The sequence below is a fragment of the Mastomys coucha genome, chromosome X (genome assembly GCF_008632895.1).
Source record: "Mastomys coucha isolate ucsf_1 chromosome X, UCSF_Mcou_1, whole genome shotgun sequence".
Lineage (NCBI taxonomy): Eukaryota > Metazoa > Chordata > Mammalia > Rodentia > Muridae > Mastomys > Mastomys coucha.
In genome coordinates this window covers 154,286,274-154,299,994 of record NC_045030.1, presented here as the reverse complement: position 1 = coordinate 154,299,994, position 13,721 = coordinate 154,286,274, and the positions used below count along the sequence as shown (strand labels likewise).

The window sequence follows — 13,721 nt, the reverse complement described above, 5'->3', positions numbered from 1 at the left end:
GTCATCAGTGCCATCCACATTTTTTTGATTGCGACAGAATCTCTCATTGGCCTGGAACCTGCGGGATTTCTCAGATCTTGTAGATTTTACATTTCCAAGGCAAGCAGTTTACTAACTAAACCTCACCTAAGTTACAGCAAGCGTACAGACAAGCATTACTTTGTTTGATGTATACAGGTGTTTTGCCCACTTGTATGCCTGTGCACAAGTATGCAGTGCTTACGGAGGCTAGAACAGGAATTGGATCCCTTGAAATTGGAGTTACTGATTGTTTTGAACGACCATGTAGGTGCTGGGAATTGAACCCAGGTCCTCTGCAAGAGCAGCCAATGCTCTTAAGTTCTTAAGTGACATGTTTGGGAGTTTCGAGCTTGGTAACCACACAGAAGTTCTAAGAGGAAGAGTGCTGTGAGAAGGAAGTTGTGAGAGTCCTACAGTCGCCACCCCACATTCTTTACCTGTGAAGACCATCCTTCAGGCTGTTTCATCACTGTATAACCTCTAATTAGAAAGCAGTGACTATAAGTAGCATTTTCTCATGTTCTTGAGCAAAGTTTGAACCCGAGGAGAAGGTTTGGAAACCCTTGAATTTCTCCTCATGTCATATAACTACTCTGGGGCTAGAGACTTGTGGCTGATGGGACAGTTTTGTAAGCCCTTCAACCTGTGTGGATTGAATCATGGGGCAGCCAGCTGGTTTTAGTAGCAGAGAACTAGTATTGGAAGGGGCGGGGTGGGGGTGGAGATGCCCTGCAGATACATACTGTCAGGGAAAACCCACAGGTCCTCACAGGTATTTCCAGTTTACAAATGAAAACAAACACAAGCCCTCAGAGACTGCGCAGCTCCACATCAAGTTAGTATGTGGTAAGATGTGAACTTCAAGCTGCGCTTAGTCCTGTTTTGTCCTTTCTTGAAATTGTAATTGTGCTTGAGGGAAATCTTTTCTTTTACTTAGGTTTTATCTTTTGAATTTGATTTCTTACATCTTTTATTAGTCTTAAAGAAACTCTAATTTTTACTATTTACCCTTCAAAAGTTAGCAGCACAGACAGCTGAGAAAGTGTAAGATTTTTGGTTTGCTTGATTTTCTTCTAAAATTTTTTAAACTATTTTTTTTTAAATAGGACACAAATATCTTTAAGTAAAAATAACTTTCAGTCAATTTGGAAACTATCCCAGGCTTCCTCTGGATGTCTCACAAAGTTTCTGCTGTCTAGTTATTACCACTTGGTTTTTATTTTAACATAAGTGACCCTCACAGGGCTGGAGCTTAATAACCAGCTGTTTGGCAGGCAGTGTTATATTTGTTCTGCTTTTGCTATGTTTTGGAAACCTTCTGAATTATAAACAATCACTTCATAGACTTACCTTGTAAGTGATTTAGAATCAGAATGAGAAGACAGGATAGTCTTTACAGATTTCATCTTGATCCCTTGTGAACTGATCTTTATTATTGAGAATTTAGTAGCCATTCTCAGTTTGCAAGGCTTCGAGTGCTTAGAAATGAATTTGTGGACTTGAAAACAATAAGGAACCTTGGAGATCATCTAGCAGAGGGGTCTCAGATTTCAACTAAGAGGTTAAAATTAGTCAAGGTCAAGCATCAACCTGGACATTTGTCTTGGTGAGAGAAATCTAGGTTTCAGAATGTTTTACGTAATTTCCAGTGTGGAACTATGAGGACCAGGAGTCTGAAGATCAGATGAGAATGTCAGTTGGTCAATGTATTAACACGGTAGCCTGGAAGCTTTTGGAGTTTTCCATGCGGTTGACTTTGAGATTTTATGGTGTCTTCAAGACTAGTAACTTCTACAATGTTGTTTTAAAAGATTTGTTTTTATTTGTGTGTGTGTATGTGTGTGTGTGTGTGTGTGTGTGTGTGTTTGTGTATGTATTTGTGTGGGTATGTATGTGGTGCCTGTCAAGGCCAAGTGATCAGATCCCCTGTAGCTGGAGTTACAAACAGTTGTGAACTACCTGATGTGGGTGATCCAAACTAAAGTGTCCTCTACAAGAACAGCAAGCTATACTAGACATCTGTCCAGCCTTCTTCATCTTCCACTGTGTAGTTTTTGCTTGTTGGCTAGTAGATTTTGAGAGATTTAAAATCAGCAGTAATATCATAATATGATTGTAGATATGTTCTTAAGTAGAACTGTACAAAACAAAAATGGTATTTAATAGAATATAGCTTTTTATATTTATTGTTTGTGTGTATGAGTGCAGGGCACATGCACTATAGCAAGCAAGTCTAGATCAGAGGACAGCTTATAAGAGTTGGTTCTTTCCTTCTGCTATGTGAGTCTTGGGGATCAGATTCAGGTTTTTAGGCTTGGTGACAGGTCCGTCTACTCACCAAGCCTTCTTACTTGCCCTAGAAAATATAATATTAAGTATAACTCAAGATTAGTAAAAAATAAGATAAAACATGAAATATTTTATTAGAGTATATATATATACATATATATACATATATATACATATATGTATATACACACACACACATTTCCCTTTTGACTCTCACTTAAAATAATTGAATGACTGTAGACAGGCTCCTATGATGTGTTTAAGCTGCTTGCTTTGTGTGAGTAGGAGAGCGGGTAGGTGCTGCTGACGGAACCCAGGGCCTCCATGCATGTTAAACAAGTATTTCTACTGGGCTATACCCCCAATTGTCTTGTTCTTGCCAACAGTACTGTGGTGATTAATTTGTGTGTGCAACATATGTGTGTCTTTGTGTACAGATTCCTAAAAATGTTATTCCTGTGTCAAAATGTTTGTCTTTAATTTTGGTTTTGTCAGAAATTGTGTCAATATAATTTCCTACTAGCATTGAATGAGCAAGCTTAATTTTCTCAAGTTCTCAATTTGGTATGTTTACTCTTGGTTGTTGCCAATCTGAAAAATCATATCTCAATATGATTATTTTTACATCTCTCTGTCTATTGTGTGTGTACCTGTGTGTGTGTGCCTGTGTGTGTGCCTGTGTGTGTGTGTACACGTGTGCACATGACTGCACACATGCATGCACACAGAATAACAACTATTGGATTTGATCTTCAGGACTCACTCAATTTGTCGGCCTTGGCAGCAAGCACCTTTACCCACTTATTTTTCTGGCCCCAATTTTCAGTTTTTAATATTGTATAGCCAAGTAACATTGTATATGTTTTCCATTTATTTATTTAATATCCCAATCACTGTGCCCCTCTCTGTCTCCTCATCACAGTCCCTAATCCCATCCTCCCTCTCCTCCTCTGAGAGAGTGGAGCCCTCTTCCCTGGGTATCTCCTCACCCTGGCCCATCAAGTCACTCCAGGACTAGGTCCATCATCTTCTACTGAGGCCAGACAAGGCCTAGCGCAGCTTGGGGAATGGTTCTACAGACATGCTACAGCTTTAGGGATAGCCCCCATTTTAGTTGTTGGGGGACCTACATGAAGATCTAGCTGCACCTCTGCTACATATGTGCAGAGGGCCTAGGTTCAGTCCATATATGTTGTTTGATTGGCGGTTCTATCTCTGGGAGCCCCCGGGGTCCAGATTAATTGACTCTGTTGGTCTCCCTGTGGCACTCACATTTATGTATGGAAGAGTCAGTTTTGTTTTTCTTTCTATGACGTCATATTTTTTTGATTATTTTAATTGATCTTAAACACTTATTGTGTATGTATGCATGCACGTGCATGTAAAAAACACATAGGAGGGCTGGCGAGATGGCTCAGTGAGTAAGAGCACTGACTGCTCTTCCAAAGGTCACGAGTTCAAATCCTAGCAACCACATGGTGGCTCACAACCACCTGTCATGAGATCTGATGCCCTCTTTTGGTGTGTCTAAAGACAGCTACAGTGTACTTATGTATAATAATAAATAAATCTTAAAAAAAAAACACATAGGAAAACTTTCAGTATTTGTTTCTATCCTTCTATTATGTTGGTTCTAGATTAAAGTCAAATGGGAATTGAATTTAGGTCATCAGACTTAACAACTAGTGCCTTTACCTGACAAGCCTTCTTATAGGTTCCATACTAGTTGTATACTAATTGGTTATCCAATACCAAATGGCCAGCACTGAAAACATACATACAAGTAACATTATACGGCCTAAAAGCATGCAATACAAGTAACATTATACAGACTGTAAACATGCATACAAGTAACATTATAAAGACTGAAACATACATACAGGTAACATTATATAGCCTAAAAACATGCATACTGGTAACATTACACAGCCTGAAAACATGCATACAGGTAACATTACATAGCCTGAAAACATGCATATCGATAACATACAGCCTGAAAAAAGGAGCCATGAATGTGAACGAGAGCAAGAAAAGATAAATGGGAGGACTTGGAGGGAGGAGGGGAGGGAAGAAGGAAATTATATAATTATATGAGTTGAAAAAATTGGGCTTCTACTCTTAATTGAACAGAAGGATTGGGGACTTTTTATTTGTTAGACTGTTGACTCTCTGTAATATAAATAGATTTTCTTTCTCAGGTTTTTATTTCTATTTTTTTCTTTTCATTTTTATGGATATATAAACTCAGAAAATGAGTAAAATGGTGTTCTGGATTGTCTTTATTTTAAAAATATGAATAATAACATTTTCATGTCATCCCTTGTGCCATACCCTTTGACCCTCTAGTAGCTCTCTGTGTCCCATGATAAAAATTGTAGCATTTTAAATACATAGTTTTGGACCAGTGAGTAAAGGTGCTTATCACCAAATCTGATGATCTCAGAACTCAAATAGTGGAAAGAAAGAACCTGCTCCTGGAGGTTGCCCTCTGACCTCTGTACACACACACACACACACACACACACACACACGGAGGCTAGGGCAGGGCATCCATCCCTTGGAGTTGGAGGCAGATGAATTGTAAGCCTCTGGAAGAACAGTAATAAGCACTCTCTAGCTCCCTAGCCAGAACTTTTTTTCAATTCCTTCCATCCTTTTTTAATCTTAAGGATGATGTTGTTTCTTGGAGTAGGGGACACAGTAACTTGGATCACAGTTTCTGGTGCATGTCAGTGTACCAAAATCTAGGAAGTTCCAAGCTTTGTAAGTTTATTTTAAATCTAGTTATTTAGGATTTGGGGTTCAAAATATCATTTTGTGGTAATCTTGGTAAAAATTGATCTTTACATTTTTCATATAGTTACCTTCAAAAACAATTTTAACTTCTAAGATATCTTAAATAGTTGGTATAGTATTAATATGGTCTCTGAGTTTTTCCTGCCCTATTTTAGGTCCTTTGTTTCAGTGTGATCCCCAAAGCCTTCTTTGGAAGGGCTTGGAGTGTTTAGTAGTTTTGGCAGTGCTGGGAAATGAGGATCAAATTGGTATTGGATTAGTGTGTTTCCTTCCTTGTACAAAGACTGGAAAGGGCCCGGCACTGGTGGTGCATGCCTTTAATCCCAGCACTTAGGAGGCAGAGGCAGGTGGATTTCTGAGTTTGAGGCCAGCCTGGTGTACAGAGTGAGTTCCAGGACAGCCAGAATTACACACTGAAACCCTGTCTGGAAAAACAAAACAAAACAAAAAAAACAAACAAACGAAAAAAGAATATACAAAGACTGGAAAAGGGCACAGCAAGGCACATGTTGGTTAGTTTGAACTTTTCACACTAGCAAGTTCTGTGGAACTCATGCTTACCAAGTAGGTGTTTGATTTAATGATAGGAACTGAATTTTAGAGGCTAGATTAATAAATCAAATTACTTTCTGCTATTGAGAGAGTAAAGCATAATGAAGACCCTATTATGTGAGGGTCAGATGATCCTATGCAGGAAGAAGACTAAAATAGACTATACTATCTTTTTCCCATTTAGCTGTGAAGTCTCCACAAGAAGGTAATTAGGATGGTTTCCACAGGGCTGTGCTTTCTGCAGAACTGGTTTCCTTCTATCCATGGATCCTGAGTTTTTAAGATGCTTTCAAATCGTTTGAATTCTTCTATTATTGCAAATTTAGTCATGTACCAAATTTATTCCTGTGCAATCTTCAGTGACAAAATGGTTTCCTCATTTGTATGTATAAAAACAATGCCAGGAACAAAAACAAAACTCATGATTCAACTGATTTTGTTCTCTCTTTGAACAGAAGAAAAGATCTGTTGAGATGAAGATTATAATTTCAGCAATGAAGGGAACAGTCTAGGTCCAGGCAGCTTTTAAATTCAATGCTCGTAATTCATGAAAAACTCTAAGCCTTATCTTTCTGTCAGTTCTTATAGCTACCTGCTTACTTACAAATGCAGAAACAAGATTGTTTAATTCTAGGGCTGATGAGATAGCTCAGTGGGTAAAGGCACTTGTCATAGAAGTCTGACTTGTTTTGATCTCCAGAACTAACACGGTGGAGGGAGAGAACAGAGTTCAGAAAGTTGCACTCTAATCTGCACACCTGTATCTGTCTGTCTGTCTCTGTCTCTCTCCCTGAATAAATAAATGTAATACTTTCTAGATTCTCCTCATTCTAGGTGTTATTTATTACTGTGAGACATTTGTTATTTGGTTATTAAGTTGTTGGCTAGTAACCTCGAGTCTTGTCTTTGGAAGGTACTGTAGAGGACATCTAGTTCAGTACAAGACGGGTTTCTATCAGGGACAAACTGTTTTCAGCCACCCCTTCCTGCCACCTGCTGGTCTCCTCTGTGTTTGTTCTGCTTTAGAGATACAGGCCTTCTCTGTTCCTCAGCTTATCAAGTTCTTCTTTGTATTGCCTTGAATGCTCTTCTCATGACCCTGTGGCCATGGCTTACTTCTTTCCATAGAACAGAATGTGGTTTCCCTGACAGATCACTCTCAGACCACCTATTTAAAGGACCCTTTCCTGTCATCTGCCATGGCTTAATTTTTTAAAATAATAATTGTCACTGTAAATTTATCATGCTTGTTTGTTGCCCACATCCCCTTAGCATTATGATTTCAGCCCTTTCAATTTGGTTTGAATTATATTATGGCCTAGCATGCCATCCTTTATAAATGTGTATGTGCTAGAGAATTAGAGAAAAAGTGTTGTGTAGGTAATTTGGTGTTTTTAGAAACCATCTATGAACTTCTGAACGCTGACACTTTTCTTTCTCATTGATTTCTTTTTGCATTATTCTCTTGTTTTACTATTCTAACTCACTGAGATTCTTCTCTCACCCCAAATTTGGACCATCCAGTCATCAAAATGCTTGCTCTTTTTTCCCCTTTTTTCTACCTTAATCCTGCAGTTATTTCCTGGGCTTTCCTGATCATCTGACTCTTTCTGACCCCTGTAAGTCCCTTGCTGTCTCAACTGTCTGTCTTAGCTCTTGCTTTTGGGATCTCACCTTGTATTTATTTCTGCCTGTTGTTTCCAGTCTGTTCACTATAAATGAGAAATGATTTGTGACACCAATACAAGGTCTAGATTGGTGCTGTTTTCCCCTTAGATGAACAGTGACACTCCAAATATTAATATGGAACCATCTTAGTCCAAGGTACATTTAGAAGCTTTATCTGGATCACTGGAATGACATAAGGCCACAGTTCTGCTCTGTCCAAAGGCTGACCTATTGCTGGTTTCCTTTGTCTGGAGATGGTAGGATCTTTTAGGCTTCAGTTTCAAATGACTAGTGATGTACCAAGCTTTTTCCTTTTGAAACACCCTTGACTTTGATATTAGTGCCCCTATATCAGTAAGGATTTCATAAGCAACCTGTTTCTCTTTCATTTCCCCCTGTTTCTTCAACTTCCAAAAGAGATCAAAACAGTTTAGAGTGGTTTGGGCTACCTCTCCAGGTTCTATTCTTTTGCCTTGATTTGAACCAGATACTTCTTTACAATCTTAACTATCATAGCTTTCAAGTTCTTTTTTAAAAAGTATTTTCCCCAGCATTTGTATTTGTCCTCAAAGACACATTTCATCCAAGTTACATAATTTGCCATTAACAGACACTAAAGTGTCTTCTTAGTCTTCATTCTATTTTTTCTCTTTTAAGATTAATCAGTGTTATTCAGCTAAATTTGGCACAGTTTTTGTTGTTGTTGTTGTTGTTGCCACAGTATGAATACTGGTAGTTAAAACACAGATTTTTGACATGGTGTATATGTACTGGCATATATAAATTGGGATTCTCAGTCTGCCTTGTTTGTCTTGCCATAGAGACAAGGTAGTAACACATCTTTCCTGTCTCTCTGGCTGTGGTCCTGTGTACTATGCTGGGTCATCTTAGTGGAGATCAGTTACTTGTTACCTCAGTTACTTTGAAATAAATTATACCGTAATTTTCAGAAGAAAGAATGTTTAGATGTTTCCTGGATCTTTCAAACCAGCCTTAGAAAGTGAAGATTAACTCTCTGAAATATTCTGAGCATCTTTTAACTGAGTGTGCACCTTCATACAGCCGTCTTATCACTGCAATCTCAAACATCACAATTTTTCCTCCCTCTGTACAGTGAGAAGCTCTATGGGAGTGAGAGCCTGAATTACTTCATTCACTACAGCCTTGTGGGTCTTTCCAATCAATTAGTTAGCTATTATTATGTATGCATGTATGATGTATATGTGTGTGTGTTTACCATGGGGACATGAGAGTAGAGGTCAGAGGTCTGGTCTTTCCTTCACTGGGTTCCTGGGATCTGAACTTAGGTTATCAAGCTTGTGTGGCAAGTGCTTTCCAGTCCATCTATCTCCCCAAGATCTTTGTGGGTCTTATTTACCATTTCCCTGAAACATGGGAGACAGTCTCAAATTTTTAAATAAATAATAGAATATTTGTCCTTGTTTTCCAAACTGTAACATTGTAAGACCGGTATCTGAACATATATCTGTGACCCAAGCACTTGAGAGACTGAAGAAGGAAGATTGGCATGAGTTTGATGCCAGCCTGGGCTATAGATTTTGTGACCCTCCATCTCAACAACAATAACAACAACAAAGTATTGTAACATAATTCTTACTGAATATTATAGTAACCCCTAAGAACAGTGGTTTCAGTCTGTGGGTCAGGACTTCTTTGACAAACCTATCTCCAAAAATATTTACATTACAATTCATAACAGTAGCAAATTACAATTTTGAAGTAGCAACAAAAAGAATGTTATGGTTGGGGTCGCTATATGAGGTGCTGCATTAAAGGGTCACAGCATTAAGAAAGTTGAGAACCACTCACTACACTAGAGAATTGTGTGTAGATGGAAGAAACATGTTTTAATTTTCTGAAGAAAGTATAATGAAAAGTGGTCAGTGTGATTGGAGCAAGGTTAGCCACATTGGGAACTAGCAGATGCTACCAGAGGATGGATTCAAGGCATGTGGCTTACAGGTGAACTTTGATGATGTGGGAAGTCATCCTAGTGTTTGCAATGAAATATAGCATGATCCAACTTACTGTATCGTTACTCCGAGTCCTATCAGGATTATAAGAAGTTGGAGGGATAATGTAATATTGATATTACTTATTCTTTGTGTTCATATCTGTCTGTTCCACTGTCTTAATTTGCCTCTGGTGGTATAGCTCTGTTAGAACTCTCAGTTTAGTCTGTAGAGTATTCAGGAAACCCCCATCCCTGGCCTGACTTCCATTCTTTTTTTTTTTCTCCTTATAAAGGAGTATTACTTCTACTAGTAACTCTACTCTTCCATGCAGATTTTTTTGTGCACATGAGTGCAATGCCCTCAGGAGGCCAAAAGAGGGCAGTGGATCTCTTGGAAATGAAATTGTAAGCATTTGTGAGCAAACTTCTGCAGGTGCTAGGAGCCAAACATGGATCCTTTGCAAGAACAAAGTTCTCTGGACTACTGAGCCATCTGGACTCTCTTTAGCCCCAATATATTTAATTAAAACCAAACAAAGCTGTATCTGATAATTCACATTATTATCTGGTTGCAGGTATTCATTTTTTGTGTGGGAGGGAACATCTTACTGTGCAGACCTGGCTGGCCTTGAGTACACAGAGAGGTGGTTCACTAAGCCTGGCTGTTGTAGGTTCTGTATGGTTGCAAATCTTTATGAGGATAAGGACATTTAAATAGCATTCATCATGCATATTCTAATTGTTTGGAGGTCTTATCCTAGTTTACATTTCCACCATCATGTTTGAAAAGAACACTTCCTGTCTACATATCACATGAGGTACCTTTAAAAAAAATTGAGATTCCACAGACAACAATTTTCTTTGTTTAAATTTATTTCTAACTTTTAAAACATTGTTTTTTAAAATCTGTTATTGTTTGTAGAAGTAGGGCAAATTTTAAAAAAAATAAAAGAACTAGAACAAAGAAAGAAACCCTAGACCATCGTTTTCTATAACCTCAGTATTATCAAAATCAGTACTGTCTAATCTGTAAGCATTAACATTTTGTTTTTCTTTGACTTTGAACTCATATTCTGACTGAAGCTAGGTATGAATTTCTGATCCTCCTGCTTCAATATCCCAAGGGCTGAAATCACAGTCATATACCACCATACCTGGCTAGATTTAGGCTTCACATTTCTGGTAGAATCGCCACAGAGGTAGTGATGTAGTATGTTCTATCAGGAAACATGTAATGTTGGTTTTTTTCATTCTTGACCATGTTAACTTTGATCACTTAATTATGGTTGTGTCGGGCAGAATTCTTCACTTTAAAATTATACTTTGTCCTTTTGTAATTAATAGGTGCCTTGTGGGTAGATAGTTTGAGACAAGATAGTATTTTTCCTGTAACTTTCAAGTATAAATTTTAACACATATTGATGCCACTTGCTAAAGTAATTATTTCTAGAGTGATTGGTATGTGGAGATTTATTTGTTATAGAATTTCATAAGAAAGCTTTGCCTATATTTATTTATAGTTATGCTGTTGGTGTGCCATTACTTGTGTGCTCTCTTAGAGAATAGGTATATGTGAGAACATAAATATTTACATCTTTTTCTTGCCCTTTCATGTTGCATTTCTCTTTTGTGGGACTAAGAAATGAAGGTCTCATTCCTGCCTGGAGAAGGTAGGGCTTATAAGGCCCCACCCCTAGCAGAGGAGCCATTGGCAGTTGATAGACACCATCAGTTTTCTTCAGGGATGTGGCCCATGGTAGGTTGTCCGTGTTCCAGTGGATGGCACCCTACACCTATGCACTTACTGGCTAAACTAATTAGACTCTGGATTATTAAAAAAAAAAAAAAAAGACAGGAAATTGGGAAGGGGAAGTGGTAGAGGTTTCATTAGCCAGTGTATACTTACCTGTTTGGTCCAAAATATAGATAAAGAAGTTTCTTGTCATCTAGGTGTAATTGCACACACCTTTAGCCTCAGCACTGGAGCACACTGGAGTCAGAGGCATGTGGACCTCTGAGTTTCAGGCAGGGTTATATAGTGAGACGCTATCTTTAAATAAAATGGTTCTATCACTATTAAAGAAAAACATCTAAGATCTAAGTATGATTGAGTACAATGTTTGTTCTTATTTTTAGAATGAGGGTACTAGATAAATTACTATTTTCAAAAGTTAACTGGTCCTTCCTTCCTTAATTGTGGTCATGGTATTAATTTTAAACTAAGAGGTTCATTTCATTTGAGGTTCTTTCTTCCTACTTTCGTTTACAGCATATGAAACATTAATGCAGATCAAAAAACATTTTAAGAAGGATATGATAGGTTGAGTATTGTAACATAACACTAATGGTGCTTCATTGTGTTTGCTGTTCCAGGGATTCATTTGATACATCACAGTTGAACAAATGTATGAAAGTTCCCTGCCAATCATTGAGAATTTCTTCATTGGGACATTTTTTTCCTGCTTACTGAATAACTTGTTTAGAAGTTCCGTTTTTGGTGCCATGTTCTGTGGCTCGCATCAAAAGAGGAGTTTGTCTTCATGAAGATTCCTAACATTGGTAATGTGATGAATAAATTTGAGATCCTTGGGGTTGTCGGTGAAGGTAAGTTAAAATTTCATGTTTGAAGTTTGGAGTACTGTATCATTTTATACATCACCAAAAACTGTATTCAGATCCTCTTAACTTAGCATGTCAATTCAGATATGTACCTAAATGTACAGTAGTTAAAAAAAAAAAAACTATTCTTCAACTATGTGGGTCTTATTCTCCAAGTAAAAAACATTTAAAAACCCTTTAAAGTTTAATAGATATTTTTTTGAGACCAAGTATCTCTGTGCAGTCTTTTGCTGTCCTGGAACTTGTTCTGTAGACCAGGCTGGTCTATCTCTTGAACTCAGAGATCCACCTGCCTCTGGAGTACTGGGATTAAAGACATGAGCCATCATACCTGGCAATCATGGATATTTTAAAACTGATCTGATTTCATTTTTTTCACTAGCATGGTTTCTTTGGTCTATGTATTTTTGTTATTGTTACATTTTATATTATCTGAGCTTATTTTTAAATACCTGAAAATTCATTTGTATATGCTAACTTTAATTACTATATAGTAAGCAAATGGAAAAATAACTTTCTTTTCTTTGAGAATGACAGACCATAGTTTACAAGTTTTCAAGTACACAGTTTGATTATATTTTTAATGTCTTAAGTTAGTATGCATGGGATGGTTTTAATGTCATTTAGTTTTCTTTCCCTGTAGTGTATAACGTGATGCTTTTATGACCAAAGCTACTATTGATTAGATAAAATATAATTCATTTTTCAAAAATTGACTTCTAGAAAAAGAAATCACCCTGTTTTTCTTGCTTAGTCATTTGACTCTTAGAGATAACTTTACAGAAACTTGTAAAAATGATTTTAGTTGAGTATCAGGGGAAATGTCGTTTCTTAGCATTTTGAAAAAAGAGACGTTACAAAAATTTTGGATTTTAGGTTTTTAAAATAAATTTTGAATTTAAAAATTTTTACAGAGCTCTTCAAGATTTTAATATTAGGTTGACAAATTCTTCTAAATAAATAGAAACAATGTGAATCTGATTATTAATTAGGTGCTTGTTTCAAGGTCTGAAGTTCAAACACCAAAAAGTGGTCCTCTTGCCTTCACTAGTTGACTCCTTTTTATCTCATCATTGATATTATACAACAAGAAGTTATTCTAAGTCTCTTACCTGTTTTATAAAATTTGCCTTTTGGGGCCAGCAAGATAGCTTAGCCAGTAAGGTGCTTGTCGCCAGTCCTGAGAACCTGAGTTCTACCCCTCATGTAGAAGGAGAACATGGACTCTTCAGACTTGTTTTCTAATCTTCACACACACTGTGGCATGCCTACACTTCCCTATATATTAAAAGATGTTTTTACTTAATTTTTTTAGACAGGTTTTCTCTGTGTAGCTCTGGCTGTACTGGAACTTGTTATGTAGACCAAACTGGCTTCAAACTCACAGAGCTTCTTCCTCTGCCACCTAAGTGCTGGGATTAAAGGCATGTGCCACTACTTTGCTGTAAAAAATAATTTTTAAACACTGCTTTTTCAGAATTTAATTTTCAAAGCTATTGCAGTTAAAAACTCCTGCTATAAAGGTAAGAGGACAGGTAGAGTGTAACAAAGTTGGAATGTTCCAAAGTTTGGGACTGACTGTCTAGATTATAACCTCGTTTTTTTTTGTGTTTGTTTGTTTGTTTGTTTTTAAAGTATGTGTCAATGAGAATCTTAGGTATTAGCTCAGGTTAGCCAAAATTGCAAGCCTATCATTTATAAATTAGAATCTGTTGATTTAAGTTATAGCCAAACATTGTCATTTTACTTTTTCTTTGTAAATTAACTCAGTTGGTTTTGAGTTTAGGCAATGTATCTGTCA

General features: G+C 37.2%; 1 protein-coding gene across 6 annotated transcripts in view; it reads left to right on the top strand.

The window, feature by feature from the left end:
• The window catches only part of Cdkl5 (cyclin dependent kinase like 5), a 221,612-nt gene that overhangs the window by 50,793 nt on the left and 157,098 nt on the right, over nucleotides 1–13,721 (top strand). For all 6 annotated transcript variants that reach the window (XM_031370428.1, XM_031370438.1, XM_031370421.1 and 3 more), the window contains exon 2: nucleotides 11,675–11,905. In XM_031370428.1, the coding sequence (XP_031226288.1) occupies nucleotides 11,842–11,905 (64 nt within the window). In that variant the 5' untranslated portion in view covers nucleotides 11,675–11,841. The remainder of the gene's footprint in view (nucleotides 1–11,674; nucleotides 11,906–13,721) is intronic.